This window comes from Archocentrus centrarchus, chromosome 15 (genome assembly GCF_007364275.1).
Source record: "Archocentrus centrarchus isolate MPI-CPG fArcCen1 chromosome 15, fArcCen1, whole genome shotgun sequence".
NCBI classification, from domain to species: Eukaryota; Metazoa; Chordata; class Actinopteri; order Cichliformes; family Cichlidae; genus Archocentrus; species Archocentrus centrarchus.
The window spans coordinates 4689754-4713289 of NC_044360.1; the positions used below are offsets into that span (position 1 = coordinate 4689754).

The 23536-nt window shown below is 41.2% G+C and overlaps 1 protein-coding gene across 1 annotated transcript in view; it reads left to right on the forward strand.

Moving 5' to 3' along the window:
- Nucleotides 1–23536, forward strand: part of LOC115792920 (protein kinase C epsilon type-like) — an 88663-nt gene that overhangs the window by 14488 nt on the left and 50639 nt on the right. The window contains exon 2 of the mRNA XM_030747556.1: nt 16428–16491. Coding sequence (XP_030603416.1) covers nt 16428–16491 — 64 coding nt within the window. The remainder of the gene's footprint in view (nt 1–16427; nt 16492–23536) is intronic.

A 23536-nucleotide genomic window follows, 5' to 3' on the forward strand; every position in this document is an offset into this window, starting at 1 on the left:
GAACAAAAGTTTGAGAACGTGTCAGAACCTGTAGCGACACTTAAGCACGGGGGCGGCAGAGATGCGTCTCACAAGCCCGGACGCAAGTGCTAATATCAGCATTAGCCTGAGAGAATGCTGCTCCTTGTTCTGCACCGCAGCCTCACCGAGCTCCACACAGCAGCACATGAGTCAGTTCTCTGCCCGAGCATCTTCTAGTTAGAGTGGCCCTCCAGCTCGCAGCAGATCTCCAAGGCAAAACATATGTGTGGCTGACCTGCTGATTAGTGAGCTGGCCCTTTAGCAGGACAAACCCAGGACTGCAGAAATTTAAACATGTGGGCTTCCAGGGCGGGAAAGGAAGAAAGTCAGCATGGAGTTTGTTATATACTGCGCAGAGGCGCTGCGGAGCTTATGTAACAGCCTGATGAGGTCTATAAATCATAATTTGAAGTGTAGAGGTCAAGCATCTGTGGAATGTCTGCGACGTAAATCACCGGTGAGCTCCACACAACAAAATTAAACTTAGTAAGGACCCATCTACATTTCCTCACAAACAGGATGAGAGAAGAGAAAACACCCTGTTGTTCCATTCACACAAACAGAGGGAACCTTTATCGAGCTTTGAGCCAAACCACCTCTTACTCAAGTATCTGAGTGCATTATTATGCAGCACTGGCTGTGGTTGGCCACTTCTGTATTACACAAATGCATGCACTTGGTTTCTTTCTGGTTTTCCTCATGCTCTCCCGCTAAGCTGTTCGTGTCATGGTTGGGCAGAAGTGGCTGTAAACATCTTGCTCAGGGTTCTTTTGGCCTTCAACCTGTTAGTGCACATAATTAGGCCAAAACCCAGTATTGTGCGTAGTGGCTCCACCCCACAAAGAGCAGCGCAGGTCAGCTGGTGAGTCAGATAAATTTGGTGTACCTATTAGTAGTAAGCATCAGTTTAAGCAGAATGTGATGACAGGTTGAGCTTAGTTTATGAAGTCAAAACTTCCTTGTTTCCTTCTCAGATCTAACATGCTTCCGAAGCACAAGCATCCAGGCAGGAATTTACCTAAATGCAGTATATAACTGGAGAATTACCAGCAGATTTTTATCTCTGAGAGATTCTTACTAAAAATGCAAGAAAAGGCTCCTCATTAGTTTTTACCTTCATGAAACTTCCCCTAGATGTTTGTATCTGTGTGTTTATCTGTGCTGTGTTTCTGTCCGAGTGTCACTGAGTTTGTAGCTGTAGGTCTCTTTGAGGATACATGAAGCCACATGACTTCAGCTTGACTAAAGCTCATGTGATGCCATAAAGGCTTTGGGACAGTTTTCTCTCTCCCGCTACCCTATCCCAGAGGAATGCATCTCAGTGTGATTAGGTTAAGATGAAACTCATTAGGCTTCAGTTGACAACATGTGACATTAATAATTGAATTTTTGAATCAGCCTCAGTCAGAGAAAGGCTACAAATTCTTGGAGGTATCCAGACTTCTTCACAGTTACCTCCTGCTCCCTTTACTGATGCCGTACAAACAAAATGAAGCAAAAATAAATACGAGAATATTTACAGTAACTTAAGACAGGATGGGTTTCTCCAAAGCTATGGCTTAGCGACTTATATTTACTGGCTACTGGTTGTATTCTGGATATATTCCGATGGAACATGAAGGTTGCTGAGCACAAATGTAACAGTTAAATGTGAATGTCTGTTAAATAGATGTAGATAGCAACAGATATGTGGTTTTTAACAATTTATCACAGTTAATTGCTGTATAATCAGAAATAGGCTGCATGTAATTACCAACAGACTGATAGCAGACTGACTCTGTCTTATGGCAACATTTGTGGCAGGTTTTAGTAACAGTGTCGTTATGCTTGACAATCTAATTTTGCAGCAAAACAATAACTGAAGTGAGATAAATGTATCTTTATCTTTAGAGTTTAACTTTGAGGACATAATTTGCAGTTGAGAAAAAGGTGATAAATCACAATTGCAGTATTGCAGTATTCTGCATATTGTAAAAATGTTTAAAATGCCAATAATATTGTATCATGATTCCCACTGCTAGTCTTTACCCTTCAATATAAAGCACCCTGAGGTGAATTAGAGCTACATAAATGGAATGAAATAACCACAGTGTTCGCTCCAATATAAAATAGATACCTTTTTGCCTATTTTCAATTTTGGTGCCAGTGTCGGTCTGCAATTTCAACAAACGACTGTTTAATTTGGTAGAAAATGTCTAACATTCATCGTCTGTGAATCAAACAGAGATACATCTTAAGTCACATGTTTCTGCATGTTTCTCACAGTAGTTACTTCATCCAGAGCAGATGCAGCCATCTTGAGTAATTCGCTCTTTCAGCTTGTAAATTCACAAGTTAAAAGATGTTTGTCATGTGGTGTGTTCAAGGCCTTCAGTGCAGGGCTGTGCTTTGCAGTGTGCTGTTTATAAAGGCCAGACAGCCCTAATATAAATCTTTAAGTGGAGCTAATGGTCGACTAATGCTTCAGGTATGTTTTGAATTAGTGTTGGCGGGGAGGACAGTATGATATACTATGTGCATGCTGTGAATATATGTGTGTGTGTGTTGTGTGTGCAAGACAAACCAGAGACAACCTGGTTTTTTAGCAACATGACAACATGTTCAAATAGATCACACTGCACAAGGGAACTGGAAGAACACCAAAACCATAATATAGGTCGGTGTATGCAAGACACCTTCATGAACACATGTGCATGTGCGGGACAGTGCACCTGTAATACAGTTTAATAGGAAAGGAAAGCCAGGTGATGGAAATGCAAAGTTAACACTAATGCATAATGTTGGTGTTTTTGTGTGCTTTATTGAATGTAAATGTGTGTATGCATTTTTGCACGCGCGCGCGTGTGTGTGTGTGTGTGTGTGTAGTAGTAGAAGCAGATGGGTGTGTGGGCGAGCTCTTCCTTTCTCATCCACTCATGCTGAGAGTGAGAGAGCAATAATCATGAGTGTTATCGAGGAGCTGAGCGCGTGCAGTGCAGTTGTCTTTCACTGCTCCATAAAAGAAGTTTGTCATTTTCTTGTGTCTTGTCCCTCAGTCAGTTTCACATCAAGGCACAAAGTCATAATGACACCTTTTCTGCAGATAACCAAGTGTTTATTAATCAGAATGTGCAGTAAAGATTCCCAGTGTTTGAATAATTACATTTAAAGACTTTAATTCAAAACCACCTTTTTTGAATCTGTTCACTCAGTGTGCATGATTTTACTGTAATGGTCATAAGATAAGATAAGGTTTATTTGTCACATGCGTACACAGTACAATGCACAGTGAAATGTATTTTGATCCTGCATCCAATAATAAGTAGAATATATATAAATAAGAAGAATAAAAATAAGTACTTCACACTGTACAGAATAGAATAATTTACATTGTGCGTAATAGTGCATTTTAGGGCTCAGAGTTGAGCAGACGGATGGCTTGTGGATAAAAACTCTTCTTCAACCTTTCAGTCTCAGTCCTCAGGCAGCGGTAACGCCGGCCTGATGGGAGCAGGGAGAAGAGAGAGTGTCTGGGTTGGTTGGGCTGTTTAAGGATCGTCAGAGCCCTTAACCTGCACTGCTCGGTGTAAATGTCCTGCAGGTTGGGGAGGGTGGTTCTGATGGTCTGTTTAGCTGAACGAACCACCCTTTTAAGGGCCGTGAAGTCCTGTTTAGAGCAGTTTTCCATCCAGGTGGTGATGCTCCCATGCAAGATGCTCTTGATGGTGCAGGTGTAAAAGTTCCTGAGCACCTTGAGGGGAGCTTGAAGTCTCTCAGCTGCCTGAGGAGGCAGAGACGCTGTCTGGCCTTGTTCACAGTGATGTTAATGTGATGAGTCCAAGACAGGTGAGATGGTCCCTCCCAGGTACTTGAAAGTGTCCACTCTTTCCACCTCAGCACCACTGATGCACTGATGCTGTGTTTATGTACACTTAACTAGTAGTGACCAGTAGTAGAGCAGCTGTGTCTACTTTCTTGGAATTTTTTTTTTTCTTTTAATATGAGACTCGTTTTGTCTCATTTCTGGCTGCACTGCTTATGTGATGGACGTCACTCAGGCATCTCCTCCACACACAGGACAGGGAACCAGGTGAGGCAGAGATAATGTGTAACCGGTGCCACAGAGTTTGGAAGAATGAGTCCAAGTGGAGTTTGTTTCAAAGCTGCACTTAACAGCTGTGCTTTGGCAATGCTAAAGCTAATGAGCCAGATGTTGACTTGGTTTAAGCACAGCAGCAGCAGCCATTACAGCTAGCTGAAAAATCATAACAAGCAGCCTTTTAAGGACTGGCTCTATAGCCCTGTGCCAAATATTTAATTGTTGTGAGCAGAGCCCGAGAGTGGAGTATTTATTGTTTTAGCCATGTTTTATTGTTTTTATGTCTTGTTTTTTTATGAGGACATAAATTTTTCTTTTGTGTACTCCTGAGAGAAGTAATCATTGCAAACCTTTATGAAGACCCAGCAAACAAATGCAGACAAAATAACACTGTGATACACTATGAAACTGCCAGAAACTCAAAACATGTCATGATATAAATGTTTGGTGATACTGCCCAGGCCTAGTTATGAGTATTGGATTTTATGTGCAGTATTTCATTTTCTGTTGATGTCTGCACTGGCCTTAAAATATGCGTCTGTGTTGACATTCGGTTTGGACATTGACGAGCTCTGTGACACTCAGTGTAATTAACACAAACGTGTGAGCATAGCTTTAGAAAATACTTCTGTAGCTGTCTCAGAATTTCATGCATCCTCTTCCAGCGTTGTCTCTGACTCTTGCCCCAGTTCTCTTCCTGCTCCCTGACAGTCTCATCCACCCTGCCTCGAGTCAGTTGGAGGTTAATGCACATGTTTCTCCTTAATCTCTGTTTCTCTCTCTTCCGTTATTCCAGGCAATGATCTCTATCTCCATCTGTGAGAAACCACAACTGCTGCTTTTTGCACAGATGCACTTGCATTCAAATGGTACATACAGATATTGGCAGAGCGAGCCTCTAAGGCATGTGCGTAGGTACACGGAGCGCAATTTGCATGTTCCTGTGAAAGTTGAGGTTCAGTGGGCCAGTTTTACCTGTTCTGTGACTTAATGCTTTAAAAATCGTAGGGTGCAAAATCTGTAAAATGAGTAAATAGAAAACTGTTGTGGACTGTGAGTAGTTTATGACTAAGAAATATACACACTAGTATGCAGACTATATTAAAATTCTGTCAGTCCAGCAGTTGTTAATATATTTGTGGAGGCAGGTTTGTGTTTGTGTATGTTCTTTGTTTAAAGCCGGATAAAACATGCAAACTGAAGGACCTCAATTAACCGAGCCTCACAGCCTCTAACTGCACAATCAAGTGGGGCTAATTTATGGTATAAATCAGAGGGTACAGCCTGTAATGTGCACTGAGCAACATGTGGCAAGTTTAGCTAGCATGGGTTTCAGGATAGCTTGGGAGCTCTGAAATGTGTTTGTTTTTAGTGCAGAAATTAACCATAATCAGCCGCAATCAACCGTACAGTGTCAGCTCTCCGTGGCACCGTATTCATCAGCTAGTGGTGCTGATGAGACTCTGTGTCTGTGTCTAACTCCCAACTCTTACAATGGTGTATTTGACCCACTGAATGTTGTGTTTTTTTTGGAACAGACATCTCATGGCAAGAAACCACAAAATTAGTATAAAAGCCGCACTAAAAATCAACAACAAAAAAAAGCAGCGTCAGTGTCATTCAGCGTCATTCATCCAGTGTGCCAAATTGTGTGCAAAACTTTCAGATGATAGACTTTTTTTTTTTTTTTTTACCTACTTTGGTTACCACAGTGTTTACATCTATTTATTCATGAATATGTATGGCTTTATGGTCTCGAGACCACTTTTTGATGGTCTCAGGCTTGTCTTGGTCTTTCAGCTCTGAGTGTTTAATATCTAGGTGTTTTTATGGGAACGTGGATCTTTCAGATCAATTTGAGAAGTGATTTTGATCATGTTTCACATTTTATTGTGTCATGTAGCGTGGGGCACTGGTCTTGGTCTCGACTCGGTCTCGGACTCTAAAAGTCTTGGTCTTGTCTCGGTCTCGATACACTCTGGTCCTGGTCTTGACTTGGTCTGGGGTTAGGTGGTCTTGACACAGTTTAAAATGCCGAGCATATCATCCACGGTCCTTGGTCCAAGCTTCTCCGTTCCCTGTCTCTTTTCCCTTTCAGTAAAGACTTAACACTTTCAGACTTACTCCAAATGAAAATCACCAGCACACTGACAGCGATATGTGTTCGTTTACTCAAGTGTAAAATTAATTTTTGTTTACTAAATGGCTTGATGCAACATGAAATGTGTAGCCTTGTTTTAAGTAAAGGAACTTTGCATGTAGACACGCCCTTCGAAGGCCCAGTTTGAGCCAGGAAATGCCCCGACTGTGGGTCATAATAAACACAATAACACAGTGGCAGTCTGACACATCATGTGGTTTTGTTTTATTTAGGAGCTAGAGCAGGTTGACCTCAAATCAAAGAGTCAACACATGTTTCATTTAGATGACACTCAAAACCTGAGTGAACTTGGAGAGTAAAATGCTTTAAGTGGGCCATAAGTCTAGAACAAGTCTGTATAAATGCAGCCCATTTGTATTTAATCAAGTTTAAAATAAGATATGGATTACTACTGTCATAAATTTCCATATTATTGCACTGGAGAATGAAGCATACTTCAGGGTGGCGGGTTGTTGTGAGGAACTTGTGAATCCAGGTTCCAAAGTATTTGCTCTGACTCTCTGTTTCCCGGTGAGTGGTTGGATCGACTGTCCTACATTACTGAGAGAAACACATCCATATCCACATATACTGATTGGACTCAACTGGATAATTTAGCTTTTCTTCTTCAGTTATTAGGGTTTCTTGTTACAGTTTACAAATATACAGCTGGTTCATTGATGACAGTCTTTAGTGTGAACTCTAGAAGAACATGTCCTCCAATCCAAACGACAGTGTCAGCGGTTTCTGCAGGCCCTGAAATACGACCTATATGAGCGTTGCCAAAATGAGCGCTCCTACCTGTGGCTTCGCATGGCTGCGTGTGTCTCGCGGTCATGTCAATGGGTAATGTTGCTGAGCGCTCAGCATAGTTATTGGGCGTAAAGCGTGCCTGCAGAAACGACCAATACGGTCGTTCTTTAAAGGATTTCCTCTAGAAATGCTGAACGAGCTTGAAATTCATATTCAAAAGTCTGGGGCAGCTACCCCCTTAAAAACTTACCAGCCTTTCCCAAAGTGGGGATTTTTACAGTTTCAGAGGGATACTACTCGCGAGCTTAACTACAGCTCTTAAAGCTCCTCCAGCTGCAGCATTTCTATCATTTCTTGCCGCTGTCTCATTTTTCCCTCATTGTGTTCATCTTGCAAAGCCGATGAGCTGCATCAGTGTCTTTGTTTTGGTTGCTCTCCTTTCTCTTGCCTGCGTGGCATGTTGTTTCACATCTGTGTCTGTGTCTCAGCTCCGTTCATTAGTGTTGCTTGACTGAGGATCCTTAAGATTAATAATGTCCAAGTTTCAAGTTTCCCAAAACAATTAAAGGGGTGGGGGTGGGGGGGTGTAGTCTTGCAGAAAGTTGGGGAGAAGGGTTTTCTCTTTTCTCTGATTTGTACCTCCTCATCTCATCTCTGCTTCTTCTTGCCTCTGACTTGGAAATCAATCTCAGCACGCCATATTGAAGGAGGTCTTAACTCCTGAAATACATCTGGATAAGAGAGGAGGCTTGTTGGAGGTGCTATAATCGAGGATGCAATTCCGTTTCCTTTTCTAAAGTGTTCCTGTCTTCAGTGTATAAAAGGTGTGACCCAGATGTGGACTACACAAACCACGACAAGAGGACTCTTTAAACAACTCGTCCTTAAGATCATCTTTAAGATGATCAAACTTTCTGCCCTTCGCTGTTTCTGTGTTTGTGATTTTAAAAAAAGTTGTAATTCTTGTTGTAAATTTAATTAAATGCACCCCCCCCCAAAAAAAAAAAAGTCACGAGCATTGTAACACACAGCAGGAATTGAGCTATAGCAAAACCATTTATGGTGCATTTGTGCCGAATGCCAGAATGAGGTTACGAAGCGAGGATGTCTCATTTTGTTAGTTGCCTCACTTCCTCTGCTCTTATCTCTGGTGGGAGGGGCTAAGACGTGAGGAAAGGAGTCAAGGAAGTGCAATTTGGAAAATGAAGAACAGGGAGAAAGCGCACCAGGTGTTTTGCAGGTCCACCTCTGCAGCGCGTCGGGCTGCCAGCTCTGCGCTGGTGCAAACGTTGGGCTGAACATTAACAGACGACTGCAACTGTGTGTGGGAATTGTCTGCATTATTAGCGCATATAGAACAGATTAAATTATGCACAATACCTGCAGTGTGACACTGACATTCAAGCTCTGATGAACATAGTGTCACATTAGGAAAGAGTAACAGTCTCTTATCCTCTGTTGTTTTATGAGAGCAGAATATTCGGGTTGGGCATATTTGTCCTTGAAAATGTTTTGTTGTTCAGTTTGATAAAAATAAAATACAGAAGTGAATATTGTTTAAAAAAACAGAAGTAAAATGAAAGTCTCATTTTACTTGTTTTTAACTCAGGTAGAAGTAGTTTATGTGAGAGAGAGAAACAGTGTGTGTGTGTGTGTGTGTGTGTTTGCTGCAGTTCTGGTTTGTCTGAAGTAAATCCAGTGCATTTGCAGTAAGAGTCCAGCTGTTTAAAGGTATTCTCTGGAGCCAGAATGTGTTCGTGTTCATCTTACTGCTTCGGTTTATTGCATCCGTTTGTTGGTCATCAATTGACTTCAGCTGTAAAAGATATTAATTTCATTGCATCCTTTACTGCCGGGTTTTGCTGAGTATAGTTTGCTCTGTTTGTGGGTATAGCGTGTCTTTGACCTAGTGTTTTGAGTTTATTCTTGGTTCTTAGTTAAGAGTTTTTCTTATTTATGAGTTCCTGTGCTCTTATGTTTTGGATTATGTGCTGGAGATCATAGTTTCTTGATAAGTTATTTTGGTCCTTGAGCTCTAGTTATCCTGCCTCCCCTGCGTCTCCATCTCTGTTGGTGTTTAGTTACTTCCTGTTTAACTTTGGTTTACCTAAAGTGGTTTAACCTAGTGACAAAGTGGCAGAGTTGGCAACATTGAGGTGAACTGAAGCATGATCATCCTTGAGAAAGGGTAATGTCAGGGAAACAAGTGGAGATGGGATACTCAAATCCTGAAACTGAGGTCTGAATACCTACCAAGCATTCAAGTATACTGAGACAGTCCTTTGCAGTTCTTATACCAGAAGAGCAAGCTTATACCAAGCTTGCATGGGTTTATGTTAGGCATGTGTGCAATAGGGGCTCTCACAAGCAGTGTGTGCGTGTGTGTGTGTGTGCGCGCGTGTGTGTGTGAAGGGTCTGCAGTGTCTCAGTTCACAGAGGCCGTGTGCTCTCTGTCACCGAGAACAGATAAAACACAATGTCTACCCTGTTCTCGCTCTCGCTTTGTCTCTCGCTCATTATCACTCAGACTTTTCTCTCTTGCACATGTGATAGTTTTGTCCGCACCGAAACAACATATTTAATGGCTTTCTTCTGTCATACTTCATAAAAGCTGTACATAGCTACTGTAATGTTACCCATTATTTCGAGGAATCCCATTTTTATGCCTTGAATTTGGCTTGATCACATATTTTATGCAGCAGAAGTGAACATATTAGCTAATTCTGGCTAGCAAGGTGCATGCTTTAGCAGTAAAGCGATATCAGACGGACACAAGTAGCGATTTTGGTGTGTAACATGCCAATAAAATGGTATTTTATAAAAATAAAATGCCAATAAAAAAAACTATTTCACTAACCCAACCTGGGAGGTCCAGTTCAGTGAATCCAGTTAGATGAGCTGAAGCCTAGCAGACAGCTGGCGTCTGACCCTCAAAGCTGCCATTCTCTGACTAATAATGACTACCCAATTAATAAGTCAGCCCTAATGCAATTTGCTCGGCTGAGTTGAAAAATAATTTCTGTAGCAGGCTGTAAATGTGTTTATTTGTCCTGTAAAGTGGGCATTTTAACACGGGAGGGCACGTTGGCTCTTGGTCTTTGGGTTTTAGTTTGGTAAACAGGCTGGCTGCACACATACGCAGATTTGGATGGAAAGTCTTCCATACTGGGCGCTCCTAAAAATACACAGTTAATGTAATGACTTTGTCATCAGTTTTCTCTGAAAATGTATCTTTCCCTGGATTATAGTATTTGATTCGGTGAATTTAGAGCCAAAATCAGAGTGACATTATTATTCTGTTACCATTTTTGTTTTTCTGTCGGAGGAGAGCGCATTAGAGCTCTAAGTGTCAGCATGTCTACAGCGACTCTGAGCCAAGAGTTCACCAAAGTCATGTGCTTTCACTTCAACCTTGACAGCCTGTGTGTGTGTGTGTGTGTGTGTGTGTGTGTGTGTGTGTGTGTGTGTGTGTGTGTGTGTGTGTGTGTGTGTGTGTGTGTCTGGCATGTGCCTCTGTGTATGTTTAGAGAAAGCTGGCAGGTGTGGAAAGGAGTCATGACTTGTTGAAGGACCTTTATTTTTGGGCCAGTCTGGATCACTAGGAGTCCCCCCACCACCCCAACCCACCCCCCACACACAGAGTAAAGGCTGCACAGCAGTATACAGTTGAGTCACAGTTTTACACTCAGGGCTATTGTTTGAAATTTGTATATGAAAAAAAGAAAAGCCCCAAATTTAGTCAACAACAGCTGCACAACTGGATCAGATTTTGATGATTATACTTTCACCTTGTCCAAACTGCAAAGAGGATAGTAAATAAAAATGAACCTGTTCTAAAAGTTCTTAATCTCTACTTAATTTGGTGCAGTAGCAGCAAAGCACCAGAAAGCCCGACATGCAGGTTGTAGGTGGCCTCTTCATTACATGTGCCATGTTTGGCATCCTCTACAAAAAAAAGATATGCTGGAAAAAAGTTATGTGACAGTGCTTTTTAATGCAGATGTTTGGAGCACAGCAAACAAAAAAGAAAAAAAGTGTAATTGTGATAAACATTCATGGTGTTAAAAGATTGAGCAGAATGAGTGATAATCCCAGTGCTACACACTTATTAATACAAAGCCCACACACACACACACACACACACACGCTTCTGATGCATTAGGGTAGAAGAGGCAGGATGGAGGAAAACCTGCTCCACTGAGTTAAAGCCTGCAATTTAATTTTCCTCTGTGTGTGTGTGTGTGTGTGTGTGTGTGTGTGTGTGCGTGTGTGCGTGCGTGTGTGTGTGTTTTCTGCTATAAATAAATCTACAGTTTGAAGATGTTCTCAAGAATGAATACAGATTAAATTTGAATATGCACGCACGCACTAACCGTTGGGCACGTGATGAAAACCATGTGATGTTTGATCTGCCAGTGAAAGCAAATATACAGTATTGTTTTGTTTGTTTACAACCAATCAAACCTCGATTAGTTTAACATACATCAAAAGTAGTCATTTAAATTTAGGATTAACAGTGTGAGATTATGATGGAAACTGAAAATTGATTTGTTTTCTGTGAAGTCATGTGACTAAGTTATTCCAAAATTAAACTTTAAATGACCCACTGACCTTATATAGTTGTGGGCTCTCAGATAAACAGTGATGACGAGTTAAACTAATACATGTGCCATGTGTACAACAGTGAGCACATAATAACAAAACCAGTGGACACACACAAATACACACCGAAGGGGCTTTTCCTTCCTCTTCTGCATCTATATTTAGTGACATCTGCACCTGTGAGTCTGAGCACACTTGGTAAGCAGCACGTGAATGGAGAGCTGTGACTTCAGAGGAAGAGGGGTGCTTTGTGTGTCTGTGTGCTGTGATGTTAGAGGTCCTCGGGGACACTGTGCTTTTTTTTCTCCCCTGAAGTCATTTTCACTCTAAGGCTGTGTTTGTGACTTTGAATGTATGTTTGTTGTGTAAGTCTCTGGTTTTCAATTTTGGGGTTCAGAAATTCTTTTATTGTATATGTGGAACTAAAACTACTTCAGTTTACCCGCCTTACATTTCCAGCAGAGAATTATGGACAGGCAGTCTCTGGCTGTTAGGGAAAAATGTGTATTCCCTGAACAGTTGGCAAGTGGTTGCTGGCTGTCGCGAGGTGAAATCGGTTGCAAAGACGGTTCTGCACCAGAAACCTCTGTGTGATTGCTAAAGTCACTGGCAGAATTCCACAGTGGCCTGTAGTTTGTGTGGAAATTGTCTGCAAACATTTGCCAACTACCCACCACACAGTAATGTAGGTCATTTTAACTTTGAAGGTGAACGGTCTTTGGAGGCTTGAGGGAGAGTGTCTGGTGGTCTGGGCTTAGCCCACTGGGCCTGGCCAAACACAGCCCAAAGATGGACCTACCTTCCTGTGACCACATCGCCCACAGGAGACAAAGTAGGGGTGTGTCTGTAATGTGGATCAGTGACAGATAAGGTCAAAGGTATAGTGAGAGTGTGCTGGGAGCATCTTGCAAAGGGCCTTGGGCCATGAAATCCTCAATTTCCAGATCCAGCAGAACTTTGACAGCATTCCAAGGAAGACTGGGGCCAGTGAATCTGAGTGGACCACGTTCCACGCCTCCATTGTTTGGGTATCTGTACACAGTTGTGGCCACAAGGTGGTTGGTGCCTGTTGTGGAGGTAGCCAAATATTCAGCTGTTTGACTGTAAGTTCTTTGGGTAGGGCTTTGGAGATATGTTTTTGTCTTTGGATTATATATATAAAAATTTTGCACAAAAAGTAAGGAAATTTTGTTTGGTCAGTTATTTCTTTGTAGTAACAGGGCTTCTTGGCAATAAATCCCATACCTATTTATTTCCCCTTAAATGGAGCCACATTTGTAAGGAAAATGCTTTTATGGGTTGAGCAGCAGAGTTGAGTATGTGGGTTGGGTGGATATAAAATTTGCCAAATCTTCTCTGCCAAGACGAAACCGCTTATTCTGCTATTGACACATCTTTGAAGTCATTTATTGGATTGGAGGATTGAAATCTGAACAAATGCAACATATTGGCAATTTAACAATTTATGCATTTAACAAACAGGGGCCTCAGCAGCATGTGGAAGAACCACACGTAGCCACAACAGCCTGGCTCCTCCTCCTCATGCTGGATACCAGCTTGGTCACACACTGATGTGGGACGGCATCCCATCCTTCAACCAGCGTTTGTCACAAGTCAGCCAGTGTGGTTGTGTCGGTCACTCTAGCATGAACAGCACGCCTAACCCAGTGGGGGGGGCGAGCATTGTCATCTTTGCCACTGATTGCAGAATCTCATCTTGATATCTTGATAGGGATTTTTTTTTCTAAATGTGGGGCAACTATCTGACTTACTAATAAAATCATAAGAATTTGGTCAAAGGTCAAGGGTGTTTTTTTTTTAACCTGAACTTATTTTGTGAATGAGATATCTATATTTTTAAATTTTGGCCCAACCATTAATTAAACAAAGGGAAGAACTGATCAAAGTTTACGTGATCTAGCAGAACAAGCTTGTATATTAGCAGCTTTACTGCTTTCTCCAAACAATCTGCTTCCCTTATAATCACAGTCAGTGTCAATCCCTTTCTATAATTTTTTTCTTACCCAGGATAATTTTAGTGCACATGGGTTTAGAAACAAAACAGGCCCCTAATACACTTGTCAGTACACCTACGAGTTCTTTCCATAACTGTCAGAAAGACAACACAGCTTGTTCCTTTGATTGACAGAGGCAACAAAAAAACAGCCAAAATTTGAGTAACTTTCTTGTTTAGAGATTGTTCAGTCTTGTCACCAGAATGAGACTCCCCCCCCACGCTGTTAGTTTCATGGTAATATGTTGCCGCCGCTCTCATCTGTCCATCTGCCACAATGACTTCCTTCCTTCCGTTCTTTCTTCTAGAAAATGCAGATGGATGAGAATAATGATCTAGTTAAACCTCAAAATGTTCACAGTGTACTGTCCCGCCTAATGATGAAGATCCATTAAGCGAGGAAAGAAGAAGAAGAAGTGCCTTTCCAGGAACAAATACTAGATATAAAATGTGTTTTAATGGCTACAAGTATAAGTTAAAAAAAAAAAAATCAGGAAGAGTTCTACCCTCCTCCTCCTCCTCCTCCTCCTCCTCCTCCTTCTCCTTCACTGTCATACTGGAACGAGCCAGCAAACTTTCTCTGTCCTCCCCCTCATCCGTCTCCCTCTCTCTGCTTTCCATCTCTTAGTGTATACATTACTGAACCCACGTCTGTTCGCCTTCACTGCACGAGTCTTGCTGCTGTTCACAGTGTGCGTGTGAGTGTGTGTGTGTGTGTGTGTGTGCGCACATTGGGATTATCACCACTGTGGGTGGTACAATCTGATGGTAGAAACTCAGTGAACCCTTTAGCCGGTACCCACTTGCTTTCATCAGATTGCTCGAGTGCGCTGAGGCTTTGATGTATACTGTATGCACACACACACACACACACACACACACACACACACACACACACACACACACGTGCAGCCACTCAATCATCTTCACTTCCCAAAACTTTTCCCTAAAACCATTCAGACTTCTCCGTGTTTGTGTGTGTGTGTGTGTGTTTGTGCATGCGTGTGTGTGTGTGTGAGGGTATGTGAGGTATATATGTGACGTGTGGGTGTCAGACAGGATATGTGTCAATCTCTACTGCACACCACAGCATTTTTTTTTCTTCAGCTTTCTTGTATAAGTTGCCACATTACTAGTGTGTCTTGCAAGTGACACAGTGAGATTTCGGCCCAACAGGATGTTACAGTTTCTCACAGGTTGGTAACAAAGTTTTGGTTAGGCTGATTTTGTTTTTTTCCCAGTACCATAAGCATATAATGGAAAATACTTTCAAAACCACATACAAAACAATCACATTCATAAGGCTGTCCTTTGAATGATCCCCTGTTTAAAACTTATTTTGGTTTGTTTTCATTGCATAATTGTACACACAGGAACATTTTACAAAACAGGCCTCACATTTGCATACCTGCCACTATAACTGTAACTGAGACAGGGTGACAGAAACTGTGAAGAAAGGAAGGCAGAATAGGGTAATGCACTTCTTGTTCTTGCTCCACTGATCTCTGCTAATTAGCTCGCAGTGCTGCTGCATAGTGCCGAGTGAGATGTAGTTTTTCATCAGTCATCCAGACAATGTGCAACTTGCATGTCTTACATTTTCTAAATCAGATGTTTTCAAATCTGGGAAGCCGTCGGCAGGGTGAGGTGGCTGGATAATCGTAATCTAATTTCACTTACATTCACTTGGATAATATTACGTCTTTGAAACTTTTGTTTTTTCGGGAGGATTTTTTTTCTTGTGTTGAGTGCACTTCTTTCCTTTACTTTATTGCACTTTTGACCCTCCCTGAAAGTTCGAACTTACTTGCTATTTAGCTCAGCTCCAGCCAACATAACTAAAAGAGAGGCCTCAGTCAACAAGAGAAAAACTCACAAGGTGCCTGTAGGTGAACCTGTGGAAGGATTTTTAATGGTTGCCTTTGTCTACAGCTCACTTAGGGACTCTCGCCCTTTGGTTGCCATGTTGGCCTCCCGAGGCTTGCGAGTCCGTTGTAGCCGTTCTTGGTGGAAAATGACCTTGTGAGATGTACCCCATGGTTAAAAACACCCACCAATCAGGGCCTAAATCCTCACTCTCCTCAATCTCCTCACCTCTTCCTCTTATTTTTCATTTGAGCTAGATTTAAAGTACAGGAAATGGTTTTAGTCATACATGAAGTTCATGCATTTTAAAACTGATTGTGCCCAATTGCCACAAATTGCTGAGTCATACCACTGAGTGCATGAAACTACTGATATCGTTCAGTGTGATTTTCCGCTTACTCAGGATATCAAAAGCGCATAGATGGTGCTGGTTGTTACGCCCAAAAATTTGTATCATGTTATTTTCTCTCTATGAGTCTAGCACCTTCACATATTGATAGACATTTTCATCAGTCACTCTTTATAAAGGTTTTTTTAATGACTTATTAGTCAGGTGTATATAAAAAGTTATCTTAATATTATCATTAAATATATATATATTGGACGGACCCCAGGAAAACTGTCTGTGTGTGTGGGGTCCTGTTAAAAATAAACAAATAAGGGGAGAAGCAGAAAACCTCCTTATGCTGAACTTGCCAGAAAATAATTAAGTCTCATCCAGTATTAAAGGAACTCTGTTGACACCTGGGGGTGCACTGCAGCAGGAGCTGCTAATTTGGCATAGTTTTAAAAGTGCCAGTTTGTCTAAATTTAAACCATTCCAGACTCCAGCTTGAGAGAAAGACCAATTAAAGCTTTTCTATTTGCAATTTGAACTCACTTCTAATGTTTTTTTGTTTTTTTCTGCTCCCTTCCTCTTTTCTGTCTTGTCCTCGTTTTCTCTCTGTCTGCAGATTGACCTGGAGCCAGAGGGGAAGGTCTATGTTATTATTGACCTATCAGGATCTTCCAGTGAAGGTAAGAACTCAGTGAAAAAATCTTATGAGGCTCAGCAGGGTCTGCTGCTGTGTAACCATTACAGAAGCTTTCACTGTAAACTGATGATCTGTGTTGTTTGAATTCTCTGGATTATCTGCTGATGATGAGGAGTGTTACGAGGGAAAAGGCTGTGTTTGTCGAGTCACCGTGACTCTCACAGCTAATGTTACTTTCTTACTTCCTCTTCTTTGTATTGCAGAAAGCCAATGTTACCACATTCACATATATGAAAATCCACAACTTGAATTTATCTGCAAGTGCAGGATCTTTGTAACATACACATTTGTAGCATGCTTTATAAACTCTAATAAATTATATCAAAAAACAATTAAAAAGAGCTCATCTTAAAATGTATATTGAAGATGTAGAAGATATTTATAATACTGTCATGCAGATGAGACAGGGTAACAGATACATAGGTATGCAACTATATATATATATATATATATATATATATATATATATATATATATATATATATATATATATATATATATTTGTGTCGTTTTTTGTGAGTAAGTACACTTCAAAAGCATGTCAGATCTCAAAAATGGACATTCCTCTTCTTACCAGCATATATTTTATGTGTCTGACCAAGTTTAAAGAGGTGCCTGAATGTCATTAATCTCCTAATTTGCAGATAGAAATTGTTGAAAGATGGAAGCAGTCATGATGACTTAACCCAGGCGGTCTGTGGACTCCTGTTTTAGGGCCTCCAGTTTAGCATTTTTTGCTGTCTCCATCTTATAATTTTTGTGACAGAAGTACCCATATTTAAGTATTGACTTACAAGCTAACGCTTGTTGTTGAGGTGCATCCACTGGATTTTTAGGGTGTATTGCACAGACACAGATACATGCTAATTAGTGCATCGTAACCTTCTAATAAAATACTAGAATTGTACTCATGCAAACTGTAGCACAGTTCTGACAGGCTCCAGGCAAGAGCTGGAGCTCCATGATGGGAAACCTTGCAGACCGCTGTCAGTTTTAGTCCCCTGTGCTGGCACACCTGTCACTTAAAGGGACAGCCTAAGCACGTACAACTCAAAGCCTTATTAAAATTTAAATGAGCATGTTAGATAAAAAAAAAAAAAAAAAAATCACAACCCTACAGATGTTAAAATAGCCACAGAACCAAATTAGTTACTGTATTCTATACCAGGCTTCATTTTTACTGCTTCAGTTACAGATACTCAGTGTTTATAACCTCACAGCAACAGCAAGTATGATGGCAAAATTGTAAAAACATCAGCAAAGTTGTGAACACTGTAAACACTATTAGTATTTTTTTAAACTTTTTTTTTTTTACCGAAAAGTTTGAACCACTCTGATGGAAAAATCCATTCATACTCATCTTCATAACAGTTTCACTTAATGTGTACTTTCAGTGGGTATTAAGTGAAAATGAAAGCAAAAATTTAATCAGAATGCTTTACTTACATTAAGACAGTTTTTTTATAGTATAATGCAGCATACACTGAAAAAAATTACAATTATGTCAAAGTGGGAATAGAGGAACAAAGAGAACATAAGTTTTAAGTTCTCTTTTTTTTTTATGTGTTTTTGTCACACAGTGAGAATGTGAAGTCAGACATGAGTCAGCCTGTCACAGCGTGGAATTAGCAGCTTTACGTTAGAAAATCGATGCCAAATTTCCCGTGCATTTCTGCAGCAGTGACGCCACCCAGCCATCGCTTTTCACTAGAAGTTAAGCGATGCGGTCAATGTTTGACTGAACTTACCACATTCTTTAAGATGTAAGACACAGCGCTCAGAGACAGCCTCGAGCTATAATCTTACACTCCTGCTCCTCACTGTGTTCAGAAATGTTACAGGCTGTGGCTGAGAAGGAACGCACACACCGATGCAGTATACAGAACTAGTGCTTACATTAGCAACAACGCTATAACTGTTCATCCTTCGACTGCTGAGGCGCAGTGGAGCGAGGCCACAGACTGTATGTAAAAGATGGACATGAGGTTCACGAGGTGTTAAAAGTGATAAAGTTGTATTCATCCAGCCCAGTTCGGGTTACAGAATCACTTTTCAATTTATCATGGTTTCTTCCCTTTCAGTAACCTTTGTACTACAACCGCACTATGGCTGACTAAGTAAGCTGACAACCACTAACCACTTCACTTTTCTGTTCCTGCAGCAGCTTCTCGTTTGTGGAACGAGGTAGTTCCCACAGCAAACGTGCTACGTTAGCCATATACAAAGGTGCAGTTAGGCTTTTATTACAGTATTGAGTGATGGACTGGAGATGGGCAAACTGTTGGCGATTTAATGCTTATATTAATTATTGATTTGTTGTCTGCTCTTCCAGTGGTTTATCCTCTCCTTTCTGAGCACTTTAAGCTAACGATAGCACTCACGCCGTGTTCCTCGACCCAGCCCTTTGACTTACAGGTGTGTCTTCAGTTTGTGCCTGGCCTGACTGCTTTACTGCAGTATGAAAACTGGGTACTGCAGATATCAGTGATGTTTTCTTCAGTTAAGTAAATCAAATGACATTAACGATGACTTTGACTTATAGCTTTAATTTTTTTCAGAGTTTCAGTAGATTAAGCAACGCTGTTGTTGTGGGAGATGTAGGTTTGGTTGGTTTTTAGCTGGTCGCCCCTGGCCAGTGATGAGCCATATCAAATTCAGTGCCTATGTAATTGATGCGTACCATAGCTTGATGTGAATGAAAAGAGGTGAGTGAAAAAGAAACACTCAGTGCATCATGGGAAGCTCCAGGCAGCCTAGGCCTAGTGCAGCGTATCTAACAGAGGGTCAGGGTCACCTGATCCAGTCCTAACTATAAACTTTATTTAAAAGGATTCCAAGATTCATCACAGTGTTACTGGTGGCCAAAGTAATGCCACAAAGTTTCTAAACTTTGTAGGGCTGAGTACATTAAACTGAATTTAGAAGCAGGAAATTAGAGGTCATTCCTACAGTTTAACTACAGTTGTGTGTCATATGGCTTCATGGATAGTTTAAGCTGGATATCATCTGCATAGTAATAAAAATGTATGTGATACTTTCTAATTACAGTGTATCACAAAAGGGAGTACACCCCTCACATTTCTGCAGATATTTAAGTATATCTTTTCATGGGACGACACTGACAGAATGACACTTTGACACAATGAAAAGTAGTCTGTGTGCAGCTTATATAACAGTGTAAATTTATTCTTCCCTCAAAATAACTCAATATACAGCCATTAATGTCTAAACCAGCGGCAACAAAAGTGAGTACACCCCTAAGAGACTACACCCGTAAATGTCCAAATTGAGCACTGCTTGTCATTTCCCCTCCAAAATGTCATGTGACTCGTGTTACTAGGTCTCAGGTGTGCATAGGGAGCAGGTGTGTTCAATTTTGTAGTACAGCTCTCACACTCTCTCATACACTGAAAGTTCCAACATGGCAAAGAACTGTCTGAGGATCTTAAAAGACCAATTGTTGCTCTACATGAAGACTGTTATACACAGACTACTTTTCATTGTGTCAAAGTGTCATTTTGTCAGTGTTGTCCCATGAAAAGATATACTTAAATATAAGCAGACATGTGAGGGGTGTACTCACTTTTGTGATCCACTGCATACTGCCTAAGGGAAGCATGTTAAATTTAAAACTGGTCCTAGCACAGAACCCTGTGGAACTCCATTATTAACCTTGGTGTGTGAAGAAGAGTCCCCATTTACATGAACAAATTGGAGTCTGTTAGATAAATATGATTCAAACCACTGCAGTGCAGTACCTTTAATACCTATGGCATGCTCTAATCTCTGTAATAAAATATGATCAACAGTATTGAACACTGTACTGTACTGAGATCAAGCAGGACAAGCACAGAGATGAGTCAGAGGCCATAAGAAGATCATTTGTAACCTTCACTAATGCTGTTTCTGTACTGACTGAAACTCTTCAAACAAACCAATCCTCTGCAGATGTGAGTTATACCAGAGAGTCCAGCACTTCTGATTTGAAGCTCTTCTCTCAGAGAAGCCACAGGGGACCAGGGTATTGTGTCAAAACTACCAGTTCTGATTCATACCGGATTTGCATGAAAGATAGCCAATGATCCCAAGATGACCTGATTAAGTTTTTGCAATAATTGGGTCAAGGTAAAAAAAAAAAAGAAAAGAAAAAGGAATCCAGAATTTTTTTTATAGAAAATTTTATTCTAAGATTTTATTTCCATACTGCTGAACTTTTAAAAAGTCAATTTATGAGTCTATTAAAAAGTGAGGTAAATAATTGGGCCCTCCTATTGCCAGGGTGCTGCTCCAGAGTTGAAATGCATTGTACATCTCTGTACATACCTAACTACAATTATACAGTAAGTTAAAGATACACAAGGTATACATGAGAGATTGGGAGAGGGAAGAGAGAGAGGGAGTTTTTCAGAGGTTGAGTGAAGAGAGGGGGAGGTCTTGTGGGGTGATAAATTGATTAGTAAAGTGGAGCGTTCTCTAATGGACCAGTTACATCACTGAAAGTGAGAGAGAGAGAGAGAGAGATCAGTGGAGAGTGACAAAGAGCTCTCATTAGGTTTTTCTGCAGGAAATATTCATTTTCCTCTTTTTTTCATAAATGGACTCTAAAGCTATCTTTCTTTCTGGGACTCCTTTTTTTTCTCTCTTTGCAGTGACACACACTATGTTTCTGTGTCTGTGTTTGTGACTGCAGTCATTACTTAAATGTGTTTGCATAGCAGAGAACACATGGGTGAACTGTCAGGCCTAAGAGCTGCAATCAACCTATTAGCTTCAATACAAGCACACACACACACGCACACACACACACACTCACACACTAAAAAAACCTTGTTGTCTCCAGGATCATACGCTGCTGCCTGCTGCTAAAAGCAAGTGTAATGCATAAGTTTTGTCTGACCCATTTTGTTATTAATTGTTAGAAGAATTTAGTGAATCCTTTATTGATTATTTTGTGTGATTCGCTTTTGGAGTTGATCCACCATTGTGAGCAATATTGGATATTTTTCCCATAAATACATTTTAAAGTGAAGACAGAGGCATCCCTTAATGTTCCTGAGATAATGTCACAAAATAACCCGGATCCAGGGATGCCATTAATTCACGGTGAGGAGCTGATGTTCAGCCTTGGTGGCGGGATGCTGTTTCCGACTGCTCTCTGGAAAGTTTATGCACAAAATTCTAACGCTTACATTTATTTCAGTCTTCAAGGTAATGTTTGATGCTAGCATCTCAACAAACAGCAGGCACTGTCTGGGAGATTTGTCAGTATTGCTCCTTCATGTTGTGAGGTACAATAAACAGTGCAGAGTTCAGATGTTTGTAGCAGGACTCGTGATTTTTAAAGTCATTAAATCCAAAAAAAAAAAAAGGTAAAGGTGCTCCTTTTACAGCGCGAGCTTTGGCCTATTCAGGTCTAACTTTTGGGATGTGTTAAGGACATCACAGAGGAGCAGCCTGTCTGCCACTGCCACCCTCCACCCCTGACCCCCCTCCCTGGTGTAAGACATCAAGTCTAACACTGTTGCCAGGCAGCAGTCATCAGTTGCTAGGCGATGCTGATGGCGTATAGCAAAAGAGCTGAAGGAGTTAGACTGAGGACAGGCAGAACATGACGGGCAGGAAGGGGTGTACAGTGAGTGTGAGGCTTAGAGAGTAATGCTGCTGGAGATGTAAAGTTTGACAGGGGAAGGTTCGTCCTTTGGGCAGCTTGAACATGTTCGTTTAGAGGGTCAGTTAGTGCGTTAGCAGGATCACAAAGACAGGCTGAATTCACAAACATGAAATTTGAATGAGAAATGCGACACGTGAGCTTAACTACAGGTCTTAAATTCTCATATTCTTACCTCAGATTGTGTTTTTGTCATTCTCCTCCAGCTAAAAGTTTTCTGTAAAATTGCTCCATTTGTCTTTGTTTCGGTGGCTCTCTCTTCTCTCACTTCCTCATTTCTTTCAGTGCCCTCTGTCATCTCACCACCATCATTTTGTATTTTAACCTTAACTGTGATTTTAGTAGTTTTAATGGTAATTAATGACGTTGTAAATCAAAGTCAGCGTCTAGTCAACTAGATGTTTAAATGTTGACGATTTTACTAGTCGGTGACAGAAATGCTAGTCAGTTAAATGTATTATTCTTGTTTTATTAATGTAAAACAGCAGTTAGCAGTGCAAAGATGTCAGACAGCTGTGGCCCCTTCTGTCTCACTCTCTCTGAATGGAGGAGAGAGAGTGGGAGCAGTGGTGGAAAATAAACCCACCTCAGTTGCACTACTCAGCGCGGTTCTGCAGTACCTGTGGTTAGAAATACACAGGAAACCGTACATTTAAAGTGTGCTCTTTTTAAATATCTGCTGTCTTTTAGACCAGTCAGCTAGCCTCATTTTTTTCTCTCATTTAAGCAACTGTGAAATTCGTAACTGGGAACATCCCTAATTGAAAGTATAAAAATCTCTCACATATACGCCTCAAACTGTGGTCTTTGGAGTGAAAGGTGACGTGCTCCACTGCCAGACCCTCAAACCTCCAAATGAGGTCCTCTTCGTGTAATAGCATAGGGCTTAGAAGGAATTCATAGACCTGCAGAGGGAGGGAGATAAAGTGCTGCAGGTGTTGTCCAGGTTGGATGTGCGTGCAACTCTGCCCCTGGAAAAAAGCCAGAAGCAGGAATTGTGACAGCAAGACCCCAACACAGAACAGAGCAAGCATCAGTGACAGCCGGCATGACACTGATTTAGTCACAGCATGAAAAGAAGGTGCTGTGGTGGAGGTGGGATGCAAAGCGGCTTGCAGATGGGCTGACTGTCCAGTTGGCTGTTTTGTCAGCTGAGCCTGGGCTGCCACAGGCACCAGCTGTTCTGTCAGGGTTCCAGATGAGCATCGATTGGTGCTTTACTTCTGCTTTCCTACATGATGAGAGTTGTTGAATGCTGAATAAGTCAAGATCAAAGAGAGAGGATGTTTGGAGTTCTCCAGCCACGGCTGTTGAGGAAACTGGAATTGCAGACTCAGCGGTACATGTGGCCAGCAGAGTC